The 26,876-nt window shown below is 46.3% G+C and overlaps 1 protein-coding gene across 2 annotated transcripts in view; it reads left to right on the top strand.

Moving 5' to 3' along the window:
- Nucleotides 1-26,876, top strand: part of BRINP1 (BMP/retinoic acid inducible neural specific 1) — a 170,726-nt gene that overhangs the window by 90,474 nt on the left and 53,376 nt on the right. For both annotated transcript variants that reach the window (XM_059142617.1, XM_059142616.1), the window contains 3 exons: nucleotides 16,130-16,320; nucleotides 23,636-23,805; nucleotides 26,685-26,790. In XM_059142617.1, the coding sequence (XP_058998600.1) occupies nucleotides 16,130-16,320; nucleotides 23,636-23,805; nucleotides 26,685-26,790 (467 nt within the window). The remainder of the gene's footprint in view (nucleotides 1-16,129; nucleotides 16,321-23,635; nucleotides 23,806-26,684; nucleotides 26,791-26,876) is intronic.

Here is a 26,876-nt window from a genome sequence, read left to right on the forward strand (position 1 = left end):
GGGTTTGTGGGAGGACAGAACAAGGGCACTGCATGGGATGCGGTCAATGGGAGAAGAAGGGTAGACAGAGAAGCAGTCAGTTCATAGAAGCTCTGGTCGGGAATTTTGATTTTGCGTTAATGAAAACACTTTCTTTGTTCACACTCTTTGTTCCCTTGGCTCACCTTCTCAGTGCCTTTGCTGGATCCTTCTCTTTTCAGGGGTCTCAGTCCTTGTGACTCTTCCATATCCATACCCACATTTCGATGATTTCTTCTGTTCTTTTCTCTGGTGGCTTTACAGAATCTATCCTGATGATTTGCTTTTATATCCCCAGCCCAGACCCCTTCCCTAGCCTCCAGATGTCTATACCCGGCTATTTAATCACCTTCTTTTAATGTGTCATATCAAAGTCTGAATTCTTGGTTTCTCCTTTCAAATGTGTTCCTCCACCAACAGTCCCATTTTCATCTGACCCACTTATCTGTACCCCAAGCCCAAAGCCTCCAGGATTCTCATCTTCCTTTCACACCCTCCACCCACAGATGCTCTAGATTTCACGGACGACACGCGTCTCCGCTATTCCTGCCCGCCGGACCAGCACGAGCCTCCTCCAGGCCACCGTGAGCATTCATCCCGACGGCCGCGGGGGCCACCTAGTGCCATCCCTGCTTCCGACGGTGTCACGCCCCACCTTCCACTCTTGTTCACAAAGCAGCGGACCGATGTTCTGAAACCTGACTCCTCTTCTGTCTTGTTTCTCAGATCCCTCCAGTGGTTTTTCATTGCATTTAATACGAAATCCAGAGTCCCACGATGGCCCACCATGACCTCCTTCGTGTGGTCTCGCCTGCCTCTCCCTGCGGCCCTCTCCACCCTGTCTTTCTGTCATTAGTCAAACACTCTCCGTTCTTACAGCATCGGGCATTTTGTAGTTGATTTCACCTTTCCTGGGACAGGTCTCAGCCTCCTTTATCTTCCCTACATCTCTGGGTTTCGTTTCATTACGAAACCTTCCACTGCCTCCCTATGAAAACAGGTCCTCTCCACCTCTGTCACTTACTGTCCCTTTACCTTATTTTATTTTTCCACGAGACTCACCGCTGTCTGGCATTTCATTGCATAAACATCAATTTCTTAACGGACTGGTTCTCCTGTGAGAACGGGAGCTTGACGAGACCAATACTTTGCCCGTCCTTTTCACTGCTGTGTCCTGCATTCGGAAGCCTGCCGTGAACATAGTAGGAGTTTTAATACAATATTGGCTGAAGAAATGCATAGACGGGAAGTCTGGGAGTCAGCCGATGGTGACAAGAGAGATACAGTCATTCTCGTTCCAAAAAGTTCAGAACCTACTACATACCAGGCCTGACGCTAGGTGCTAAGAGTATCCAGAACAAGCATCCTTTGTTCTCTTCATTCTCAGGCAGAATGAATCCTGTAACAGAGACAGAAGTAAATGGGCAATTTCAGTACAAGGTAATCCGTGTTTTGATTGGAGAAGGGCAAAGTGTTATTGATGAGTGAGAATGCCTGGAGGTCAGAGTGGGTTTGTATATTTGCTGGAGGTTCATAAAGAATAAACCTTAAAAAAATTAAAAAAAAAAAAAAAAAAGGAATAAGCCTGTCCACTCACTGGGCTGGGGGGAGATTAGGAGTCAAGAAGAAGCAAGTAGGCAGGAGAGACCGTGAAAGGCATTCTGCTCAGAATTAAGAAGTCTGGGCTGCATTTTACGTAGTGATTAGTCTCTGAGTGTTCATGAAAATGGAAGGGAAAGGTGCAGGTGGGCGACAGTAACTGTGGTTGGGCCCATTGAGTGGTTACATCCGAGTAGAGCAAGGACAGAGTGGCCAAGGAAGGAGCCGGGCACCTGAAGTTTAACTCTGGTCATGAGGCGTCTTGAATAGGAATCCAGAGCGTTTCCTGTGTACTTTGTAGACAGTGGGGACTCATTGCCGGGTCTCCAACAAGGTAGAGGAGCTGATATGAGCCAAACCCACCGTTCTGCAAGATAATCCTGGCTGTGGTGCGTGGAGGAATTTCAGAGGCCGGGGCACAAGGTGGGTGGTATTTTCACCTCTGTGTGTCTTGGCTAAGAATCTTGTTTTATTCCATCTCGAGGGTTCTTTCTCTGGACTTATTAGTCATGCTCCTGATGGGACAGTGGAAACAGGAAAGCACACGGGTGTTAAGGATTAATTCCAAAATTCCCCCTTCCTGAGGCTTTAATTGCCGCCTCTGCCTACGCCTGGGACAGGGTGCAGTAATAAATGGAAACAGGAAGTCACTAAGGCTTTGGATAGTTTAGAAAAAGGGCCTAAGGTAACTTGCCAGGCTCCAGGGGTGGGAGGGGGAGTGTTGGCGGCGAAATGGTCTGATCGTGGGGGGTGCCTATAATCATGAGCTTCTCAGGGCTGGAAAGGAGAGAGCCATTCATCCACACATTCATTCATACTGCCTTGATTTATTTAAGAATTATGTATTGGGCATTTTATAAGTTTCAGGAATGTCCTAGAGCCGAACAAAATAGGAACCATCTCGGCACTTTCTAGTGGAGGGGGTGACAGTAAAATCATCACACAAGTACACCTGTGCTCACCACGTTCACGGGTTGGGGGGCCCAGAGCTGGCTGGGGCAGTCAGAGAGTTTCCTCTAGAAGTCACCTTCTGGCCGAGGGAAGGGGAAGGAAGATAAAGTAGTCCAAGGTAGAGGAGACCTCAAAGGGCCCTTCAGTCCAGAGGTTCTCTGTTTTACTCTAGACGGGTCACCCGGGAGTCTGTTAAAAAGGCAAAGACAAAAACTCTGATTTGCTAAGGTTTGCAAAGTGAGCTCCTGCTTCTGTATTTTTTAAAAGATTTTATTTATTTATTTATTTGAGAAAGAGAGACCCTGCATGGATGGACGGAAGAGCAGAGGGAGAAATACAGAGGAGGAGCCAGAAGGAGAGGGAAAGAAGGTCAAGCAGACGCCCCGCAGAGTGTGGAGCCTGACCTGGGGCTGGATCTCAGGGCCCTAAGACCATGACCTGAGCCAAAACCAAGAGTTAGATGCTTAATGGACTGAGCCACCCAGGCACTCCTTGTTTCTGGATCTTAACATGCCTTCCCACCAAATTCTGTTGCACCCCAACAGAAATTCTCTGGGGGTGAGGTGGGTAGAAGCCTGTCTCACCCCTCAGTACCCATACCCTTCAGACCAGGGAGCCCAGTTTGAAAACTCTGACTCAATTCTATTCGACCGTATGGACCTCACTCACAAACGCACCCGGGAGAAGTTCTGTTGGGCAAAAGATTTACTGGAATATTGTCTTCTGTGTTTTCCCCAGAAAAATGCAAGTTCTTGGTCTGTATTGTTCACTGCTCTAGCCCCAGCCCCTAAAATAAAGACTGAATCTTGGTAGCTATTCCCCAACAAGCAAAGCGACAAAGACTTTTTTGAAAGACTGAGTTAACGAAGCAAGGGTTTCATGAAAATGTGAACATTTGGAGGCCACAAATCCAGTCCAGCTGTCCATTTTACAGGTGGGGAAAGTGAAATCCAAAAAGAATTCATTATCTATGCTGATCCAACTTAGTGTGGTAGAGAGTAGAGTTAACAACACCTTTGCTTGATATCCAGTGCCTGTTCCTGTAGACCCACTGTCAGCCTTGAAGGAAGCCAAAATATTGGCAGCAGCTTGCTGAAAATGCAGGAGGGAGGTTAGAAATTCAAGGTGGTTTAGGAACCGTTTATATAAATTCACAGACGGGAGGTTCACAGTGGGTAGTTAGCTTGGTAGACAGAATTTTGAGTTGAAAAGTGTAAACCAAATCTGGTGTGCACACAATGTTGAAACCGGTTGGAGGTTTTTGAACCTGGGGCTCTTTATCTGTGAGATGGGGATGGTCATAGCTACATCCCAGGTGGTGTGTGTCTGTTAATGCAAAACACCTGGCTCAGATGAGGTCGTCAAAATTACTTATGCTGAGGCATATGGGTCAGAAGAATTTAGCATGTCCAGGATTGGAAAACAGATACTACTGGTGGCTGAGTGTATCAATGTAGGTAGATAAGCACCCTCACACGAGCCAGCACCCTCACACGAGGTGGGGGCTGGCTCTTTTGGAAAGTACCAGGTGAACTCGTGGAAGGGTGGTCACTATGCTTTCATGAGGTGGCCACTGAAATGCCTTTCTCCCCAGGAAAAATAACATTTGCTCGTTGCTTGTGGGGACACCAAAAAGGAACCCAAGTATCATTTGATGAAGAAGAACCATTTTTTAGGTGCTTTAGAGGGACAGAGAGAATTAAAATTTAGAGTGTAGGTGTAGCTGTGAGATAGACCAGGGGGTTGGCACCCGTCTGCGTGTTTTGAAGTTTCATCCAGCTAACTCAAAGCTCAGACAAAAGCAAAAACAACTGAGTAGGTAATGTCTTCCATATCTATCACCCATCATCCCAGGGCTTATGTGAGACTCTTATACCTGTCAGTGGTTAACATTTCTGGTTCCATATTGAACCATTTCCAGTTCAGCTGGGCACTCGGGTCGCCTAGTCGGGTAAATACAGCAACAACACTTTTCAGCCACCTTGCAGGTTCTGAATCCCTCCTGTAAGCATCTCTGCCAATCAGTTATTCAGGTTCTGCTTTGATCGCTACCAACAGGAGCCTCCTTAATTCTCAGAGCGACCTGGTCGATTCTGATTAGTTCTGTCAGTCAGAAATAGCTTGCTGCCTCGAGTGGGGCTTTATCGTGCTGTCACCTCTTCCCGGTCGGTAACTTAGAACCCTCGGAACCATGCCTTCATGGCATTACTACTCCTCGGGTTCCAACAACTAGGAAAAATGGTGGAATCTGCTTCTTCTTGTGGTGTTTGGGCAATCAGGTACCTCTGGGAATGCCTTCAACCCTCCCAGATAGTGTGGGTGTTTCTTTTTTTTTTTTTTTTTCAACATTGAATATATCAAGTCAATTACCTTATTTAATCATCAAGTCATAAATTCCACTTGAAACATGTTTATTTTCTTAACTCAGGTGTGATTTGGGCTTTTTTTTTTTTTTTTTTAAATCAGTTCCGCCTAATTTGTATTTAAATAATGACTTTGTTGCTTAGGTTTAAAGGTGCTCCAAGCTGGGTGTGTGAGAAAACATCCTTGTTTTCTAATTTACTTTAGCCCAGGAGTTTAAAAATATTTTTAGGGTATGGGAATCTTGTTGTCAAACACACACATACACATGTGTACACACACACACACAGAATTTACTGATCTATCTGTTGGAGTAGCTCAATCTATAAATCTTTGCTCTGGCCTCCTTGATTATTTCCTTAAAATACATTATGTGACTGGCCTAGTCAATGGGTTAGCTCAGGGTCAGCAAACTTTCTATAAAAGCCAGATAATAAACAGCAAATATTTTAGACTTTGTGGGGTCTCTGTTGCAGCTACTAAACTCTGTCACATTGTCTGAAAGCAGTCACAGATAATTCACGAACAAATGATCATCATTGTGTCCCAATAACATTTTATTTACAAAATAGGCAGAGTGACAGATTTGATCTGTCACTGTTTACTGTAGTCCGAGTTAAATCTTTTTTGAGGACTTTGGTATATCTAAGTTGAATCAAGGAAGGCTTTAGACCCCCAATTCTCTCTCTCTCTCTCTCTCTCTCTCTCTTTTTTTTTTTTTTTTTAAAGATTTTATTTATTTATTTCACAGAGAGAGATCACAAGTAGATCACAAGTAGACAGAGAGGCAGAGAGGCAGGCAGAGAGAGAGAGAGAGAGAGAGAGGGAAGCAGGCTCCCTGCTGAGCAGAGAACCCGATGTGGGGCTCGATCCCAGGACCCCGAGATCATGACCTGAGCCGAAGGCAGCGGCTTAACCCACTGAGCCACCCAGGCGCCCCTCTCTCTCTCTTTTTAAGACTTTATCCATTCATTTGACAGACACAGAGTGCAAGCAGGGGAAGCAGCAGGCAGAAGGAGAGGGAGAAGCAGGGAGCCCAACACAGGACTCAATCCTAGGACCCCAGGACTACGATCCAAGCTGAAGGCAGAAGCCCACCCAGGCGTCCCAGATCCCTAGTTCTTGATATAGAACCAGACACTGGGTGAATGTGTGTTGAATGAGTTAAGGAAAAAGCTCGTTCTTAACTAGTTTAAAATAAGGACAGGGAAACTTTCTATATAGGGCAACAAAGAAGGACCTCGCTGGGAATGTGGATTTGGGGAAGGCTCTGAGATGGTATCGTGCTCGCTAATACTAAAATATTTTAACAAGGAAGCAATTGGCAATTACATGCAGTATTACTTGCTGGGGAAGTTGTTCATCTTTTTTTTTTTTTTTCTCCCCAAAATATGCACCACTGCAGAAGGAAATAGGCAGAGGTCTGACTGGGTGAGACCTGGATTTGAAAACCCATCTCTGTCACTGACAGCTGTGTGTCCCTGGAAAATTTCCTCCCCCATCAGACTCTCCGTGTTTCCATCTAAAGATTGAAGGCCATATACGAAGACATTCTCCGTGGTCCCTTGGAGCTCTCAAATTTGGTGGACTAAAAGAGAAAATTCATATAATTGCAATGTTTAATGGGATTTATGATAATTGAAGAATAATTGCCGCTCCAAACTTTTATTAATCTATATTTAGTTATGAGTCATGCTTTCACAATAGATGCTTTGGAAATAAGCAGAGAGACAAATTGAGTAAACAGGATTTTAAATATTTTATTTATATGCAGTTTGCATAATCCCTGGAGCCCATGAGCATATTAAGATCATTTAAAATATCCATTAAAAGTTATGTGTTATGCGACAAACTCCCCTTTTAGAATGCCTTGCCAAAGGATAAATAGCTAACATTTATTGAGTAGCTACTACTGCCAGATTAATTGCATTCATTATGCTTGATTCTTCTAGCAATGCTGCGAGGTAAATACCAGAATTCCTATTGTACTGATAGAAGATCAGAGACTCCGAGGAATTTGCAAAGAATTGCTCAGCTGTTGAAAGGCTCCATGCTCATTCAGAGCTGGGCCTTTCTGACCCTAAAGTCTGTGTTCCTTCCAGATGCCATCATATCTGCAAAACAAACCTGTTCTGTGGCCCTTTTGCTGGTGCTCAGTGGAATGAGCTGTTTGCTTTTCCCTAAGGTCCTCTACCCTGTTCTTCTGCAGAGCATCAGCAAGGGATCTTAGAAGTAAGCATGTATACCTGTCCTCCACTGGCATGGTGACACCCAAGTGGGCAGAGGAGGGGGAAGCAGGAAGAAACAAGGTGGACCCTGTGTCCACTCGCCGAGAATCAGGCCATTGGCATTTCTGTCCCAGCCCTCACACGGGTTTGTCACGTGGCCATCACCGGCCTGGGCCTCAGTTTCCCCCATTTGTGATGGTGATGGAAATATCCCCCATCCTCCAGGTTGTTGGAAGTATAATGGGCATGATGACAGAGCTTTGTAAAGGACCAAGTCACCTACAGACCCCACATAATGGAGGTGATGGGCTGGGGCAGTGGGTCAGGACAGAAGAGGCTGAATCTGAGATCAGAGACCCAGATTCGAGTCCCTCCTGCCGCTAGTGGTGTGTGGCTTTGGGCAAATCCTTTTCTCTCCTGTCCTTTAGTAGCCTCATTTGGGAAATGACAGGAATACCCTTGGTTGAGGCTCCGTTCTGTTCCATTCTGATGTTTTGGATGTCTCAGCAACGAGATGGCTAAGGTGATCGAGGGCATCTCAGGGAAATAGAGGAGCCATTTGGAGTCCATAAAGCAAGTGCATTCTAAGCTGCTTTTGCCCGCCGTGGATTCCCATGACCCTCACTGCATTCATGCCCTTAGTAACGGGGCTCCACAAAGAACCCCACTTGCGTTTTGGGAAATGGTCCGTTTCTATAAGACTTGGGCCATTCCAATGTGCTTGTGTATTTCTAGTCTTCTCAAGTTTCTACTCCATGAGTAGCCTGGAGCCCCATTCCAAGATGCTTCTCCTGGTTTCTCTGAACTTTATTCCAGAAAGCCTTCAGAACTGCTGCTGGGTTGGTATAAAAATTAAAATGCCATTACTTAGGTGAACACATTTGGAAAGCAGAAAGGCTTATATACTCATCGTAAGCAAGGATTATTTTATCCTCCACAGTTAAGTCAGTGTCTTATAATTAAAATGAACCTGTTCGCAATCATGTTTGGGGGGAGTTTTTTCCTTCTCTTCCTCTCCTCACCCCTCTGGCACCAAGTTGCCCTGGAGACCCACTTGACAGAGACCCTCTTGATGCCCCAATTCCTCAGCTGCCCCTCTTGCTTCTGTCCTGGGGCATGGAGACAATGGAGGATTTGTCTCTGGCATCCTAGTTGTTAAGATGCATCATTTCCATTTCACATACGCCCTTGGTTTCACCTTTCCCTGAGGTGGCTGGGGATCATGCTGGGAGAGACTGGGAATGGCAGGCGAGGGAGATGCGCTCGTACTTGCTCTCTCTCTCTCTGGTTCAGTGACTTCTTCTCCTCACTCTCCTCCTTGGCAGTTCTCCTTGCTTCTCTCTGGGGACAATTGGCTGCTCACAGGGGTCCCAGATCCCTCTACCCGTCACCATGCAGACACTCAAGAGGCTTGTTTTTATTCAGCTTCCAAATGATGAGTTAATACAATCAATGGGATTAGCCACCCAGGGATAAGCACCCGGATCAGTTATGCTATCCACAAACATTGATCGGGGGTGCAGTGTCTAGAGCATATTAAAAAATGTAGCCCTGAGTTAAGTCAGAACTCTAGAGAGCCACGTATTGGGACGGTAACACACTCGACTCTCATCGAGCTGCTTTTCTGAATGATGTTTCTGGCAAATGCACTTGGCTACCTGGGCATTCGTTATTGCTAATGGTATCAAGCACTGGTGTATCACCAACCAGCATCGACTATATCCATCTCTTTATGAGAAACCATGGGAGATGTTTGTGTCTTATTGTGGCCTCTGGGAAATGTGTGTTTCTTTCACAACTTTGCACAACTGCTCTGTTATCTTTTTGTTTTTTTTTTTTAAGATTTTATTTATTTATTTGGCAGATAGAAATCACAAGTAGGCAGAGAGGCAGGCAGATAGAGAGGAGGAATCAGGCTCCCCGCTGAGCAGAAAGCCCAATGCGGGACTCGATCCCAGGACCCTGAGATCATGACCTGAGCCGAAGGCAGCGGCTTAACCCACTGAGCCACCCAGGCGCCCCTATCTTCTTGACTCTATGGCTCTTTTGGCTGTGATTTCCTTTGACCACTGGCTGCAGGGAGGGTCAGAGACATCTGCAATCCACCTCTATGAAGTGTTCAGAACCTTATAGACTTACGTTTGTGGGTGAATTTAACCCAAACTTGCAAATAAAATATTTTCTTCCCTTTATTTTCCCATCTTTCTATATATGGAAGTCTGTATGAAACAAACTCCTCCAACTTTTTCAGCTGTGAAATCAGATTCAAGTCAAAGCAAAACAAAAACACACAAAAACCAACCAAACAAAAACAGGGGTGCCGGGGTAGATTAGTTGGAAGCTAATCTGCCAACTCTTGATCTCAGCTCAGATCTTGACCTCAGGGTCGTGAGTTCAAGCTGGGGATGAAATCTGCTTAAAAACAAAAATAAAAACAACAACAACAACAAAAAAAAACAAACAAAAACAAAAACAAAAAACACAAGCTGCCAAACATACTCTGTAAAGAAGAGTAAAGCAACCCGTCCCTTCCAAGTTCCTCAGTAGCCTGGATTACTCAGAGGACGTTGGAGAGGAAACTCACAATAACCATAGACTAGGCTCTCCCCACACCCCTGAGAACTGAAAACTGTGATCCTATTTTATAGAAGGGGAAAACAAAAACGAAAGTTGTATGCAATGGAAGCATCATTATGAATGGCCTTCTGCTAGTAACAATAATAGGAAAACACCCGCAGCGGCTTACAACTGTCCATACCCTGCTGCGATTGACGAGAAGTTTTCTGATCACGGATTCATTGACGTCTCAGCACGATGGGGTGAGATGGCCTGGTTTCAGACTTCACCACTGGTGTAAGGAAACTGCATGCCTGTCTCACGGCAGCTTCTAAACTGCTGGTTCCTTTCTTGCATTCAGACTCACTGCTTCTAGTGGATTCATGAGGATGAGATCTCGCCTCTCAGAAGTTCTCCCTACCAGTAATTTTTTAAAGAAAACATGATTGCTTCCTTCCCTCTCCCACCCCACCATCCAGTCCCTGCCGCCCAGCTTCCCACTGGAGCCTCCCCCAGAACCGGAACAACAGTGAAAATATGGACAATAACTAAGTTTATGGAGGTTTCCTTCTAAGTACTGAGCTTCAGGATTTACCCTGATGCTCAGCCTACTCTCCATGGGAGACATGATTCCCCGGGATGACATCTATGCTTTATAGAGTGTAAGCAAAATCGTTTACAATTTCACAGCTAATTGGTGGCAGAGTCGGGTTTTAATTCGGGATTTCCTCCTCCAGCGCCCAGGCCGAGAGATGCAGGGCTGAAAATCATCGAATACAATCAGCTTATTTCCCAGGAGACTAAATACCTTCCCAAGGGCACAGAGCAGTCTCCTGCCGGCTCCACACACAGCCTTTTGTCCTCAGTGTGTGCATCCGAGTGTGGTGTGTGTGTGTGTGTATAGGTAGGGGAGCACAGGGCTAGTAAGGGGGGTAGGACGAGGGAGGAGTCCCAGAAAGGCAATGCTTCCTTCTGAGAAAAAAGCCTTGGCCTTATGGTTTTCTCTCCAGCCTCGTCTGAACCTGTACTGTTGGCCTCAGTCTTCATCCATCCCTGCCCACGCTGTGACCTGCCCTCCCGGAGGCCTCCTGCCCCCCCCAGTGGGACAGGCCTTGCTGCAGCCACCCCATGCCTTCCATCCAGGGTCCTTTTTTAATCTCAGTCTAATTGGTTTGCCCGGCCTGCTGAGATGCTTAATTGGGCATAAGCGTATTCCACGGATCCTGTGCCATTGTGGTTCTGCCTTCTCCTCCGAGGGGAATTCACTGGCTCTGTGGGCTCAGAAGGAAAGAGAAGACTTTTTTTTTTTTTTTTAAATGTTGTGTTCAATTCACTGAGAACTTACATGAAATTGTTCTTGGGCCAGCAGAGCAGTTAGACAACATGACAAGAAAGGCTTTCTCTCCACCCTCACTCTCTCTCTCCCTCTCTTTTGAAGGTCGCTTATTGCAGTTGAAAGGGCACTGCGCTTTGTATCAGTCATGGGCCCTGGGCTCTAATTTCAGCTCTGCAGGTCATTCGCTCTGTGAGCTTGGGCAAGTAACTTGATGTCTCTGAAATTTAGTTTTCCTGTCCGTGAACTGAGTGAGTTGGATTTGATGACTTCTACCAAAGGAGTCATAGTGATGCTTTCAGAATAGGGGCCACATTCCCTAGGGACTAAATCTGGCCTGCCACCTGCTTTTATAAATAAAGTTTTATTGGAACGCATCTATACCCACATGTTTATGTATTGTTTACGGCTGCTCATACCGCAAGAACGCAGCTGAGTAGCTGTGACAGACTCTGGCTCCTCTTTTAGAACCTAGGTTGTGTCATTGCTGAAAACCTTTTGACTGCATACATTACTTGGAATTTAAAAATAGGACATCTTTACCAAATCCAACATAGCCTTTCAAGACCAGTGCCCACTCCATCCTATATTTTAAAGTTATTTTTTTCTTCCCACCCTTCCTTTTATCTCATCTCCTCTACTTACGTGCATATCTAGGACTGCCTTCTTTCTTTCTTTCTTTCTTTTTTTTTAAAGATTTTAATTTGACAGAGAGAGATCACAAGGAGGCAGAGAGGCAGGTAGAGAGAAAGGGGCAAGCAGGCTCCGTGCTGAGCAGAGAGCCAGGTGCAGGGCTCCATCCCAGGACACCGGGATCGTGACCTGAGCTGAAGGCAGTGGCTTAACCCACTGAGCCACCCAGGCTCCTCTAGGACTGCCTCCTTGATGTTCCCTAAACCTAGCAAACAGTCCTACCCCAGGACATTTGCACCTGCTCTTCCTTCTTCCTGGACACTCTTCCACCAGTGGCCCCCTGTTCCCTTCCTCATTTTCTTCAGGTCTCCTTTCCTGTCATCATGTTAAGAAGGCCATCTCTATAACCACACCCTCGCCCTACCCCGGGGCATCCTGACTGCCTTCCTCCACCTTATTTGTCATCACAGTACTTCTCCCCTCCAGCTTCTTACTGATTTGGTTCTTTATGAGCTGTGCACTCTCACCAAAGTTTAAGCTTCTTGATATCAGCTTTTTGCTGCTGTATCCTCAGATCTGGAAAAACAGTAGGTGCCCAGATTTGGAAATAAAATTGAACTGCTTCAGCTCCAGTGTTGTTTAAATCTCCTTCTGAATAGGTCTAAGTGCTGGGAAGCCCTTTTACTTAGGGAACTTTGGTAAACAGTATAACATTTTAGAATCCTGTAACTCTTCTAGTCTTTGCTCCAGTATCGCTACGATGGCCACGAAGTCACATAAATTTGTTCTTCTCACATTTTTAATCTGGATTGTTGGTCACCCAGAAGAGTTGAGAGATTGAAACCCAGTAACATGGTTAGGCACCCAAGGCCCTGCATCATGGGGTCACTGGCAGCCTCTCTGCCTTTTCCTCTTATCATTACATCTCCCTCACACATGCACACACATGTGCGCACACCCCTCTCTCTCCACCTGCCTCATCCTCCCTTCGTGCACGGGGAGTTCATTCTTCTTGAAACACCCTTCCCCTCTCTTGGGCCAAATCCAGCCCTCCCATCAAGATGGAACTGATACAACAGCATTCTTTGCCACTCCCACTGCCACCCTGGGCCTCTTGCAGATTGGGGCAGGACTCTTTCTTTGACTAAAATTACCATTACAAATAGCACAGTATGATTTCAGAGCTTTCCTAAACATGCACTTTCTGCCTCAAAGGTCAGAGAATTCCTTTGCATTAGGAGCCCTGTGATGCTGGAAAAAGGCAGGTGCCTGGCAGAGTCAGTGCTTCCTAATCTCTCTCTCTCTCTCTCTCTTTCACACACACACACACACACACACACACACACACACACACACACACAGCTTCTGAGCTCTTCCCAAGTCCCCTGCTGTGTGCTTAGCCCATCTATGCATCCCCCCACTTAGGCCTTGCACCTCTCCTGTGCAGAAGGAGCTGGGGACTCAGCACCAGCTGCCTCCCTAATGTCTTCAAGGAAGCAACCGGATGGCAGGGTAGTTGGTGAGCATCAGCATCAGAAAGATGGTAGAGGCTGTGGGAAAAAAGAGAGAGGGAGGAAGTCAGGAGGGAAGAGGGGGCCAGGGAGAGAACTGAGTCTTGAGCTGGTAATTTGGTGGTGGGACTGGTAGGACCTGGTTCTATAGCTTTTACATTTTATGTGTCAGTATCTATATTAAAAGACTGATACAAGAATCCAGATACCAGTTTTCTTCTTCCAGCACTACCACTATCTAGCTGTGTGACTTTTGGCATATTACTTAACCTCTCTGTGTGTAAATGCACATTGGTTTTGAAGAATGTAGTCATAGACACGTGGAAAAAAAATAGTAATCCAAGGTCATAAGTTATAAAACAAAGTCATTATATATGTATTTTGTCCATTACACTGAAGTACGAGTATTTTCTATGCACATACATAATTTCATAATTTTAGAAATTTGGGAGATAAGCTGATAAGAAAAGACTCTTTTCCTCAGAAATATCTGATGATCCTCATTGTCTTTTAAGGTCATCTCTTTCTGAGTAGCAAATTACCTCCATAACTTAGTGCCTTGATATAACAGTATTTATTATCTCACAGTTTCTGTGGCCTGGGTGCCTGAGTGTGGCTTCCCTGGGTGGTGTGGCTCTCTCCAGGCTGTGGTTATGGGATTGAGGCTCAGCTGGGAAGGGTCTGTCTCCCAGCTCACCGTGTGATTACTGTTAGGACTCAGGGCCTTCTGGGACCCCATTTCTTTAGAAGCTGCAGGCCGGGGCTTCTCTTGGTTCCTGGCCACGTGGATCTCTCCACAGAGCATCTCACACCATGGCAGGGAGAGAGATTGAGAGACACACACACACACACACACACACACACACAGGACAGGCAAAACGGAAGTTGAAATCTTTTGTAACTGAATCCTGGAAGGTACATTCCATTACTTCCACATTCCATCCATTGGAAGCGAGTCCCTTCCTGCCCACACTCAAGCAGAGGCCACTGGTTGCACAGGGGTGTGAACCCCGGGGCATGGGGGTCATGGGAGTCATGCCACAAGCCTCTACCTGCTCGAAAGTCCCCTCCCTCTGTCCCACTTGCTCCCTCTTGTCCTCCCCACGGCCACCTGTTCGGCTCTTCCCGTGTCTCACAGTCCTCCCCCGGACCTGCTCTGCTCCTGCCGGTTCTTCCACGGGGAGAGCTGTTCTCCACCACATTTCTGTCTAGAGTCTCTGTGGACTTCAGAACCATAGTTCAGCTATGACCTCTTCTCTGAAGCTTCCCCTGGAGACCTGAGAAGTCTGGGCTGTTCTGTGTCCTCTAGTCCTGGACTGACAACAGACTGGAAACATCTTATCTTTCCTGCTGGACTGTGAGCTTCCTCAGGACGCGGGCCCGGGACGTGTCCACCCCCCATCCCGTAGACCTCAGACTTTGCACTTTCTTGGTGCTGCCTGTGAGGGTCTTGGAGGGCAGCCGATTGACTTCTTAAGAACGGACGATGTGCAGGGTACCAAGCTGACTTTATTTAGAATTTCAACCGTGTTAAGAATTATGAACAGAAATTCCACAAGCAGACACAGACGATAAGCTCTGAGGCTTGGAAATGTACCAGTCTGAAAGCGTATTTTCAGAGCCACGTTCCTCTGCATCGGGGGTCAGACCCCACCACTGAATTACAGGGGCGCATTCTGGGGTGATCTCCCTGTTCTGCTTCTCCTTGCTCCGTGCCCCCGCCTTCATTCGTCTCTTCCATCTTGTGGCAGGAGAGGGAGACCTTTTCATTAAACTCTGGTTCCCATCATTTATCTAGGCTGACCTCCCATCCTCTTGGCTAGTCTGTTTTCCTCAAGGGTCTTAGAGCTTGTAATTCAGGCAGACCAGAGTGCTGGGTTGCTCCAGGAGGAGCTTCATCGTTGATAGGAACAGAGGTCATTATGAAAGCAAAAGCAGCCTGAACCACCGCCCTTCGAATTTCTACTCGTATTCAGTTTGTATGCTCCTTGCTCATTGCCCATGGACCTTTAATGATTTTCCTGTCTGGGAATTTGTGAGGATATGAAGTTATAAAACTCTCTTTCACACTGGATTAGTACCTGGCAGTTTCCAAAGGTGTTCTCACAGCCGTGGTTACATGTAATCTCTGCCCCAGCAGGAAGAAGGAGATAATATTAATTGGATTTTATAGATAAGGAGATAGAAGTCCAGAGAAGTGACATGCTTTGCCCGGGATGGCCCCGCAGAGCTGGCGAGAGGCAGCCTGAGATTGGACTCCCCGGTTGAAGGTGTTCAGTCTCCATCCCTTTCATCATTCGCGAAGGAAAGAATGGAAGTTCTCCCGCGTGTCACCCACGACATAGCTTTATTATAAATTCCAAATGGCAAATGCTCACGGAGTGCATGTTAAAATGGTAAATAAAACCACCTCCAGGCTAATTATCTGATTTGGGAATTGTCCTAGAGCGTGTCTCAACTTGCTTCCTGCCCTAGGTCTTCCCCGCTGTGAATAGCTTTCCCCTGTCCTCTCTCTTCCTCCCTCCCTTCCATCCATCCTTCCGTCCACTCGTTTGTTAACTCCTTTGGGTGGCATTGTTTGGAGTCCTACCATGTGACAGGCTCCGTCCCTGTGGTCTCCTTCACAGTCTGGTGAGAGAGAGGGAAAAGCAGCCAGGCAACGGTGACTTTTGCATCCTGATGCTCTGTCAGCAGCGTGAGAACGTGACTGTGTCTGTCTGGCTCTCCACAGCGTCCTGGGGGTGTGACCTGCGTGGTACATTTCTGTCGGCTGAAGAGAATGGAGGGCCCCAGATCTCAGTATCACCTGACAAATATTAAAAATAACCGTTGTCACTCTCTCACCTTCAGGAGCGAGGCCTGGGTGGGGTAACTGTGTAGACTCTGCCTTGGGGGTAGAAGTGGTAAATCGAGGCATCTTGCTCCTCTCCCCTACCCAGGGAGTTTGCCCGTTGGAAGGTGAGGAACACAGCCATCGAGAGGAGAGACCTGGTCCGCCACCCGGTGCCCCTCATGCCAGAGTTTCAGAGGAGCATCCGCCTGCTTGGTCGGAGACCTACCACGCAGCAGTTCATCGACACCATCATCAAAAAGTACGGCACCCACCTCCTCATCTCGGCCACCTTGGGAGGTAGGTTGGCAGCTGCTGGGCCAGAGCCTTGCGCCCCTGGGCCCGCGTCGGAGGGGAGGGTGGGGTCTCCTAGGATCAAAGCCAGACTAACATTTCTTCCACGGGACGTCACTCAAAAGCAGCTAATGCCAGAGAAGCTGCCTTGTCTTGGTGGCTGTGTTCACATCAGAGCCCTTGATTCCCTTCTCTGGGGACCGTCCAACATGAGTTGGCTAACTTCTGCGGAAGTACTAACTTCTGGACCTTCACCTTGGAATTAGCTCAGTTCGTCAGGGGTGCCTCCTCTGATTATTGGATTAGTTCCTTTGGAATGCAGTCTAATCTGGGGAAATGATGAAGCTTCAGATATGGTTTAGAGAATTGCCTTTGTTTATTTAAGTCTGCTTGAGGGACTGATAATTTGAGGTTATCATTTTACAAGGAGGATATTATTTGTATCTTCTACGGGTTTGGAGGAGGTTCATAGGAAAGCAGGCTAATTGTTCCATCCTGCTTAGCCTTACCCATCTCTCCCCATCACGTCCAACCAATCTCTAAGGGAGTAAGGAGAGCAGGAGAGGCTAATAGGGAAAATATACATTTTTTGAAAGGGGGGATATAGTACAAGCTAGCATATGCTTCTGGTTCTTGCCTACATGCAACATTTTACATTATGAGCTACAATCCCTTGGACATCAGTTTTCTGCCACAGGGACCAGGGCCACTGAATTTTGAGACAGGCTTTTTGCTGGTGGAGCTCAGCATCTCGCACTCAGAGAGCTGCTAGGTTGCATGTAGATTTGGCCCTTGCCAGTTAAACAAGACTGATGTCTTGGCAGAGGCAAGGCAGGTGGACGGAGGTGTGATCATCTCATTCTATCTTCTCCTTCAGAGGAGGGCTGAGTGTCATGGGGGAAGCAACATTTTAGTTCGGCAGGAGTCGGCCAGGCACCAGGAAGGTGGCTGCGCTTTCGAGGCTGAGCACACAGTGTACACTTGGAAGAAGCCCAGATTAGGAATTTGATGACGTCGGGAATGTCGGGGGAGAAGCTGGTTGGGCAAACTCATCCATCTGCACAATAAGAAAAGCCAGTGCTTATTATTTGCCAGCAGTAGGGCTCCCCTGTTGGCTGGTAGTCCTTAAAATCGGCAAGTGTCTTCCGGATATTTCCATTGTCTAGCTGAGGAAGCGGGGAGCTAGGAGAAAGGAATGGCTAGCAAGTGACAAAGCTAAGGGTTTCTCTTGTTTCTGTTTCTTGTTTTATTTATTTAAACTAAAAACAAGCAAAGCACAGTTTATCCTAAGTTTTTAACTTTGGGTTTTCTGTCCACAAAGTCTGCATCTTTCTTTTCTTTTCTTTCTTTTTTTTTTTTTTTTTTTGACTCAACATCCGTTATCTCTTTAACCAGCTCATTCACCAACCCCCCCTACCCCCCCCATTCCAAAATCAACCCACCAGTGTGTATTTGTCACCTGTTGCTAGTCAAATACTAAGTTTAGTAGGACTTTGAATGTTAGAATGTGTAGTATACATTCTCTTCTATTGTAAAGTGAAGACGAAATCACTTCGTCATTGAGTGTTTCATTCACCTGTGCCCCTTTCTCTTTGAACTTCTCCACATCCCATTTCACTTGAATTAAATAAAAAAAAAGAAAGAAGAAAGAAAGAAAGAAAGAAAGAAAGAAAGAAAGAAAGAAAAGGAAAGAAAAATATATTGCAACCAATTCAGTCCTTCAGTTAGAAGCTGCATTCTGTCCGAGTCCCTGGAAATCCCAACTAACAAAGCCCTTTCTACGGCTGTGAAATATATTTTTAATTTCTCCAAGGCGGAGTGGTGAATTATTCACAGAGCCTTGTTCCTCTTCTGTTTTTATAGCACAACATTTTAAAATATGCAGAACTTTGGACTGAGTTCCAGGGTTGGACAGCAGGCCCTAAATGCTCCCTCAGTCCTCAGCCTGGAGGAATGGGGAGCAGGAAGGGGAAGAGATGCACTGTTGATTGAACACAAAAGTGCCAGACACACCCTGTATGTGGTCCTTCTGACATCCTGTTTTCACTCATTCATTCATGGAACAATGGTTTTTGAGGGCCTCCTCTTGCAAAGGGAGCGGGGGATGGGGTCAGTTACAGTGAATAGAAGGGCAGGCTCTGGAGTTCACCTGCCTTGGTTCCAGTCCTGTCTCCTGGTCCACGCCAGTTTGGGGACACCTACTTTAAGCCTTGGTTTCCTCTTGTATAAATAGACCTGCATATTATGAAATTAAATAAAAGAGGCGTTAAGTGTGCTGAGCACAGTGTTGGGCACCAAACAAATTGTTGCTATGGTTGGTGGTGTTTTATTATTCTTACTATAAGTATTTGTAATTTCATGGGAGTAAGGAACAGGTGGATTTGGGATTCAAGCCCATTCCTACCACTTACTCGTGAATAGGAGACATTGAGAAATTCACTTTTCACCTGGATATCCGTTTTCCTGCCTAAATGGAAGAAGGTGCAGAACATGTTGTTCTGTGTAATTTTTCCTAAAACAAACACCATGTTCATTTAGAAGAAATGCTCTGATAAGCTGTTTGAGGTGTCAGGTGAGTTCCTAAGGGCCTGATAAAACAACAAAAGATGATCTTAAGCTGTCCCATGGAGGACAAGTACATGCCTTTATTTGGCTCCTGAGGGAGAGGTAAGAGGAAGGAAAGGCAGCAGGAGGGCCGACCCATGCCCACACCATGGGGTCCTCAAAAACCATGGGGTTTTTGGTGAAATGGATTGAACTCATAATGGACTTACTATGCATGATTTTTCTCACAGGCGGTGGTAAGGGGAAGAATCGGGGGTCTAGAATGACTTAGGAATACGAGGATAGCAGTTTCCCTCCATCCCTTAGAAGGAAACACCTTGTAGCCAGGTGTTTGTGTGATACGTATGGTCGAGTTGGCATGCGTGGGACTGGACGCCTTACCCAGCAGACAGATGTGCACAGACGCCTCCCTAGATAGACCTGGATGTGAGTTCATCTGTGTGCAGACATACATACACCCACAGTCCACATGTGCATATACAAGGGACTCCTGCATATAGAAAAGATGCCCAGTATATGTGCATCTGTGAGGTTGCACATGTATATGAATGCGTGTGAGTTACATGAATGTCTTTTTATGCACGGAAGCTTATGTTTTTGTGCTTATGTGTACTTTTGTGTGTCTACTCATTATTCCCCACCCTGCATTTTGGGAAAACTCCCCTGGGCTAAGGGAAAGGAACAAAGTCACAGAAACTCAGAAGGGAGTCGGGAAGGATGCCCCAGGGAACCCCAAATCCGGACATTCCCCTCCTCCACACAGGAGCAGTATCCCCTCTACACTCACAAGGTGCAGTGCTTGGCTGCCATCTCATCCCCATCCCCTGTGCGTCTGAGTCCCACTTTGTCCCCCTCTGAAAGAGGTGGTGCAGAGAGAGAGAAGCAAATCCCCTGGAGGACAGAGAGATGGAAGAAAGGCCTATGTGGGGTGAAGAGGCAATTTGCAGGAATGCCCAAAAGGGAAAGCAACTCTAAACAGAACATTCTCTTAATAAACAAGAAATTAAGTCTTAATAATGCAGCAAGAAGCCCATTAACCCCTCTTGATCTAAAGCTTGCTTCTGCCAGTTTTTAGTCCAAAGGGAGCTGTGCCTGTTCCACCTTTTCTTCTGTGGGTCCCACGGAGAGCCAGCGCTGACACTTGGAATATTTATTTCCTCTGCCTCCTGGCTCTTACTCCTAGTATATTCACATATCGAATCATTTGCCCCTGCGCTAGCCATTCAGTTGTCGATCCACCCATCCATCCATTCATCCATGCCACGATAACTGAACATCTCTTCTTCTGACCTAGGTGAGACATCAGGAGCATTACAAACGAATCCATAGAGTCCGTATTCCACCGGGCCACCACCCACCCTCCTGGAATTCATTGTCTAAGTACACACAGAGTCCTTTCTAAGCCAAATCTATTCAGGTCACTGTGGATTCTGAAGGACGGAAGATGACGTCCTCCCACATTACCAGTGAGACTTCACGGGGAAGTGCAAACATCAGTGTCTTACTCTGAACTCAGGTCTAGGCATGTGGGAACCAAAGGTTAATTTTGAGGATGATGAAGCTTCTCATGAGGAGATTTCAGTTAGTGCTTCAAGCAGATGTGTCACTCTATGAACACTGTAGATTCAGTTGACTTCCATATGTATTCATTCATCCACAAATACTCTGATCATCTGCAAATTACATGGCAGTGGAATAAGGAAGGCCATTTACCTCCTCCCGGACCTCACGGTGATTTTCCTCTAGCCAGGGAGCCGGGCTATTAAGCAAGCAATCACCAGGAAATGTGGGGGGTGAGGCATTGGAGAGAAATGAAAGGCAGGGACCATGTGGTTAGAGCCCTTGATCTAGTTTAAGTAAAGAGTGGGGGATTTCGGGAAGGCTTCCCGGAGGAGGTGCTGTCTTAGGTGACATCTGAGGGAGGAGTAAAAGTTAGCCAGGAAGTGGGGAGGGGGAGAAAGAAAGAAAAGAAGAATCCCCATCATGAGAAAACAGGACACACTTGTGCGGTATTGAGCTTAGCTGGAGAGAGTGGTGAGGGATGCAGCTGGAGGGACCAGAGCATCAGGACCTTGGAGTCCACATTCACAGCAGGAAGGCAGGCACCCTTCTTCCAGGCTACATTCCACTGTCTGTATCCTTTCCCCTTTGCTCTCTGTCTGGTATATGGAAATGGTGCTCTCGCATCCCTGTCTCCCTGCGCCAGCATTGTCCTCTAGAAGTATAAGCGTGAGCCACATATGACGTTTTAGATTTTCTCACAACCACATCTTTAAAAGCAAAAAGAAAGGGAAGAATAGAAAAATAAAAAAAGAAAAATAGAAAAAGAAAGGGAAGAATTTTATTTAACATGATATATCCCCAACATGGGCATTTCCACTTGTAATCAATAGAATATACTTAATGAAGGATTTTATATAATTTTTTTGTGTTTTCAGATGTTGGAAATCTACCGTGTAGTTTACACCTATGGCGTGTCTCCATTTGGATAGCCATATATCGAGGGCACGAGAGCCACACTTGATGGGTGGCTCTCATATAGGACAGCATACTTGTAGTCACTCAGCGACTCTGAAACAGGGACAGTATGTTACTCAACTGTCACCCCAGTGCCAAACTACTCAATGCATACATGCTGAGCTAAATTGAATGGACAAGATAGAGAGTCTTGAGAGGAAGTTGATTGAATCTCTCTTGGGGTGAGGGCATGGTTGGGAAAGCTCACCAGAAAGATGATGGCTCCCTGGGTTCTGAAGAGTGAATAGGAGTATGCCAGGTCAAGGACAGAGGAGGAAGGTTAAGAGAAAGTGAGAAAAGTTGGATAGGAATTCAACGGTCAGATAGGAGAGGGACAGAATGGCACTCTAAGCAGAGAAAAGCATTTGAGGCTTGCCCAGGGGAGGAAAATAAGCAAGAATACATCATGGAGACAGAAGGAATGGTTTAGGTGAAACTCATGGAGGGAGATGGCAGTGAACAGACAGACTGGAGGTTGCATGTGTTAAACTGAACAGCAATGGAACAGAATTCTAGAAGCAGTCATGGAGGGACCGGAGGCACAGGAATTAGTCTGTGGGTCAGGGCTGTGCGCCCTGCCTCGGATAATCACTGCACCAGAAAGGAATTTTTTTTTTTTTTCCTCTTCAACTCAAAAAGTAATCAGCATTCTAAAGAAATTTCAGTGATCTTAGAGATCAGACTTTTGTCCTCAGAAAGTATTGACAGCGTTGTTCTCTGATTATCCTATTTTCTTGGGTTGAGTAGACAGGAGGATAACTCTCATATAAGTGATATTTTACATTAATCAAGTAATGGTCATGGACGTTCCCATGTGTGTGGCAGGCGGGGTTCAGGTACTTTCTGCAGTTGGCTAATGTAATCCTATGACAGCCCTGCCCCCCCCTAGTTTTCACCTGGAGAAGGGGAAGGGTGGGGAGGGTGCGTGATGGTTCATACAGATGGTGCAGACCAGGCAGTCCTGCTCCAGAGACTGCTTTTTACTACGACTCGAAATGAGTTTCATGATGACAGTGAACCGGACCCTGTTGTAGGAACTCGACCAGTACCCATCAATTTATTCTTCTGAATCGCTCTGTGGAGTAGGTGCCATTCTTCCCCTAATTTTGTTAACAAATAAACTGAGGAACAGGGAGGTTAAGAAACATCTCAAGTTCACAGGGAATAGAAGGTGAAACCAGACACATCATGGTCATATCTGTTTATTAGGTATTTCCAGATCCCCCTTTCTGAAGTTCTGATGAAACATCTTATTTCAAATGAAAGGGGCCAGAAGGCAGTACTGTTAGTAATCTGTGCACTTATTGCAAAGGAAAACGTAATGGAATAAAATATATGAGTCTGTGCATTCACCTCTCGTTCTGTTTCTCCACCCCACCTTCTCCTTCTTCCTCTCTAATCTCCCTTCCTATACCTGACCTTCTTGCCACGTTCTGTCCCTGCCAGATGCAGCTTCCTGTCTGTGCATTGTGCTTGCAGAACCACAGTGCCTGGCTCCTGTAGGTAATGAGAAGATTTATTGATTGAACTAAAAAAACACTGATGTATTAACTATTTACTATCTACTATATCCAGGCACTGGGCTTCGTGCACAGAATAGGGCACTGGTCTGTGTAGATGGTGCCCGACCTCACTCATCTGACAGTTGAGTTTTTGTTCTCTCTGAGGCACCCAGTTTTCCCTCTGTCTATCCATATATGTCTTTAAAGAATGTCTTCTCTTTCCCTTTCTCATCGATCTGCCTCTTCAGCCATCCATCCATTCATCTGTCCATGCATCTGTCTGTCTGGGAAGGGATGCAGCAGGAGAAAGAGAGACAGGGGAAGAGGAAAGAAGGAAAGAGTAGGAAAGGGGAGGAACTGGATGCGGAGGAGAAAGCAGGAGGAGGAAAGGAGTATCCAGGGCAAAACCATCATTTTACAGAAGGAGACACTAAGTCTTAGGGAGAAAAGGTGGGTTATGTTGTAGATGATGTTGGTGAGAACCACGTGGTGGGTTGATAGAGGTTGAACTTGACAACTGAGAGTCTTTCCATGCCCTTTGTCCTCCTAGGGCTTAGTGCTTACAGCCGTTTCTAGACGGTTTCTCTTTCACCGTGCTCTTGATTTTCAGAAGTAGAAGGGAATTTGGGCAAGATCAGTGGGATGGTCAAGTCTATTGTCAGCAGCCAGACCCTGGAACCTTTCCTCCCACCCCACAGTTCAATAGGCTCCCTGAACTCCTTTCCTTTTCCATGCAGGGGAGGAGGCCTTGACCATGTACATGGACAAAAGTCGCCTCGATAGGAAGTCAGGGAATGCCACCCAAAGTGTTGAAGCTCTGCACCAGCTTGCATCATCCTACTTTGTCGACCGTGATGGCACCATGAGAAGGCTCCATGAGATCCAGATATCAACTGGAGCAATCAAGGTAGGCTTGAGGGTGGACTGGGTGGAAGGTTCTTAAGACAGCGATACTGCACATGGGTATTCTGAGACCCGAGGGGTCGATGTGGTCCCTGTCTTCACACCCATGAAGCTGACACGAACCGCGCGCCCCCTGCCAGCCGCTCTGACTGAGGTGGTCAGAGGCCCTGTAAGATCATGAACACTGCCATCAGGGTGACCACATGTATTGCTGCAGTAGCCCTGGCTATGGTCATGGCATAATTGTCAACAATCCTCTCATTGATTTTTAGGCTCCCTTTCTAGGTAAAAAAACAAAAACAAAAACAAAAAAACAAAAAAACAACAAACAAACAAAAAAACCCTGAGGCTATGGTGGGTAAATGATTTTTGCAAGGATCTAGATCTAGCAAGAGGCAGATTACTGATGCTTACTGAGTAATTTGTTAAACCCTTGTGTTTTCCATCCCATTTCTCATCACCCCCCATTTTACAGATGGGGAAACTGAGGTCCAAGAGCTAAAAACTTTTTTTTTTTCCCCCCTGTTCAGGCCTAGACAGCTAGAGTACCTGAACAGGGACCAGAATTCTACTCGCTGGACTAGGCATCAGCTATTTCTGTAATAGAATTTCAGGCTTTGTAGGTCATAAGGTCAAGGTTGCCACAACTCAACTCTGCAGCTGTAAGACAAAAATCAGCCATGAACAGTGTGCAAACAAGCGAGTATGACTGTGTGCCAATTATTATTTACGAATGAGGGCTCTCACGGGCTGACCCATACTCCTCTGCACCAATACGATCCAGTATACCCTTCCAAGACGGTGGACGTGCCCCATATTCGTGGCCAAGACAGTGGCCATTAGTCACACAGGGTTAGGGAGCCCTTGATATGTGGCTACTGAGGACCTAAGTTTTTAAGTTTATTTCATCTTAATTAATTTTCATTTAAACAGACACATTGAGTCGAGCAGCTCTAGACTTTTGATTCAGTGCCTCAGAGCAGAGGCACTTAAAAAAAAAAAAAAGGTTCTATTTTAAATGCAATAAATTCAGGGATTACCTTTCTAAAGAGAACGAGGGAAGAATTTTTGATAAAAAGGATTAGTTTTTCTCGGGGTTTCAGTGCAGATTTTTTGCATCTCACATTTTCTGAAACCCGATTATACCTGCATTCTACTCCTCAATCTTCGATCTAATTTCTTCTGAATTAAGTACAGACCGACCCTTATATTAAGACTTTCAAAAATATCTCTAGGGAAAAAGTGTGTGTGTGGCCGGGGTTGGGGGGGTGGGTAAGGCGGGTGATTGAAGGAGACACAGGCAGAGGTGTTAGAAATTGACCAAGAGAAGGGAGTGAGTTACTGAGGAGGGAAGTAGGAAAGAGAGAAATAAATCAGATCGACAAACAAAGAGCCAGCTTATCCAAGAAGAATCGCCTCTATTGGGGGGGATTATGTTGTTAGGGAACTCGCCACAGAGAGACAGATCTTTATGAAGCCATCAGTGTCGGAGTGAAGCAAAGGCCTGGTTTTCATTATCACCAAATGGTTCTCTACCCTCCCACCCCCTACCCCGGATGGGATGTGGAATTGAGATATTGAAGCTCTGTCAGAAGATAATCTTCTTTTGTGCACCCTGGAAGTGCAGCCTGCCTCCTTACAAGGAATTTCTCAGAGAAATAGCACAGAGACCACTCAAGAAGCCATTTTTAGATCACCACTGTCTTCCATCCTCAGTCTGGGACTTGGATTTTTCTTGCCATTTCTTGACACAACGTCAAGACCCAGCTGGCCAGAATTGTCCCACTGCCAGCTGTGTTTAAGACTAGCAGCTGACCGGAGTGAGGAAGTTCTGCCTGTAGCTTTCTTTCCCAGGATCTCCTTAGCGAAATGAATTGTAGCTTTGAGTCTCGCTCAATAACAACTATGTTAAGATTATAGGCCAAAAAAGGATATATTGCTTAAAAACCAACACCTAATAGTCCTCCTTCTATATACTGTTTCTGAAGTGCTGACCACTCCCCAAATAGGATCTCTTTACCTATTGAGGTGGGTAAGAGGATTCTGTAGAGGCGAAGTTGAGGCTGAGGAGGGGAAAGTTACTGATGCAATGTCGCAAGGTTTCCCAGCCGGAGGAGGGCACAACTGGCATTGGGAGAGTGCGGAGTCCTGTGGCCGTCCTTACAGGCCACGCAAGAACCGATGCTGTGCCTTCCCAGTGGGAAGCAGACCTCGAAAGTACCTGATGAATGATCGTGTTAAGTCATGGAAAGTCAAGGTGAAAGGGATGAAAAACCTCTTTTCATCCTAAACCATGCTTACTTCAAGGTTATGAAACGTCTTGTAGAAAATGGTGATAACGTCATTGTTCTTACCTAATTATGCGTATGTATCCATGACCCGTTCTGGAGGTTTGGGGTAATACAGTGCCCGTGGTTGAACATAAGCCACGTGTCAGCACATCCGGCCATCATGCCTCGTTGCCCAACTTTCCTGGAAAGGATTTACTAACCTCGGGTCACAGAAGTTTAGAGAAGTTGTGACTTCCTGAGGTCGCACAGCAAGTTCACAGCCCTCTTAGCATTTAACACGGATTCTCCCGATTTCAAGGCACATGCTTTTTGAAATATGCTGTAGTGCTTCAGTGTATTAATTCGTATCATACTTAGAGTGACCTTGTGACATGAGAGCCAGGGGATGGCTCCAGTCTATGAACTTGATTGCTCTGCTTCCCTGACATCCATTTGGTGATAGCCCAGGCGTGGCCTTGGCTATGGCAAGGTGCCATTGGCTCAGACCACGACACTTTCTCTGCCAGCTCTGCTCCACTGAGGGCTGACTCTGCTGGGCTCTGTCTGACAAGGGCACCTGTTTCACACCTGTCACCCTCATTGTCCACTGCAGGTCACAGAGACACGCACTGGGCCTCTGGGCTGTAACAGCTATGACAATCTGGACTCTGTGAGTTCCGTCCTTCTGCAAAGCACGGAGAGCAAACTGCACCTTCAAGGTAGGATGCCCGTGGAAACTGGGGACCAGAGAGCGTAGAGGGGAAGGAGACACTGGGGATTCTGAGGAGGCACGATGTGGAGGGAG

Source organism: Mustela lutreola, chromosome 12, assembly GCF_030435805.1.
Source record: "Mustela lutreola isolate mMusLut2 chromosome 12, mMusLut2.pri, whole genome shotgun sequence".
NCBI classification, from domain to species: Eukaryota; Metazoa; Chordata; class Mammalia; order Carnivora; family Mustelidae; genus Mustela; species Mustela lutreola.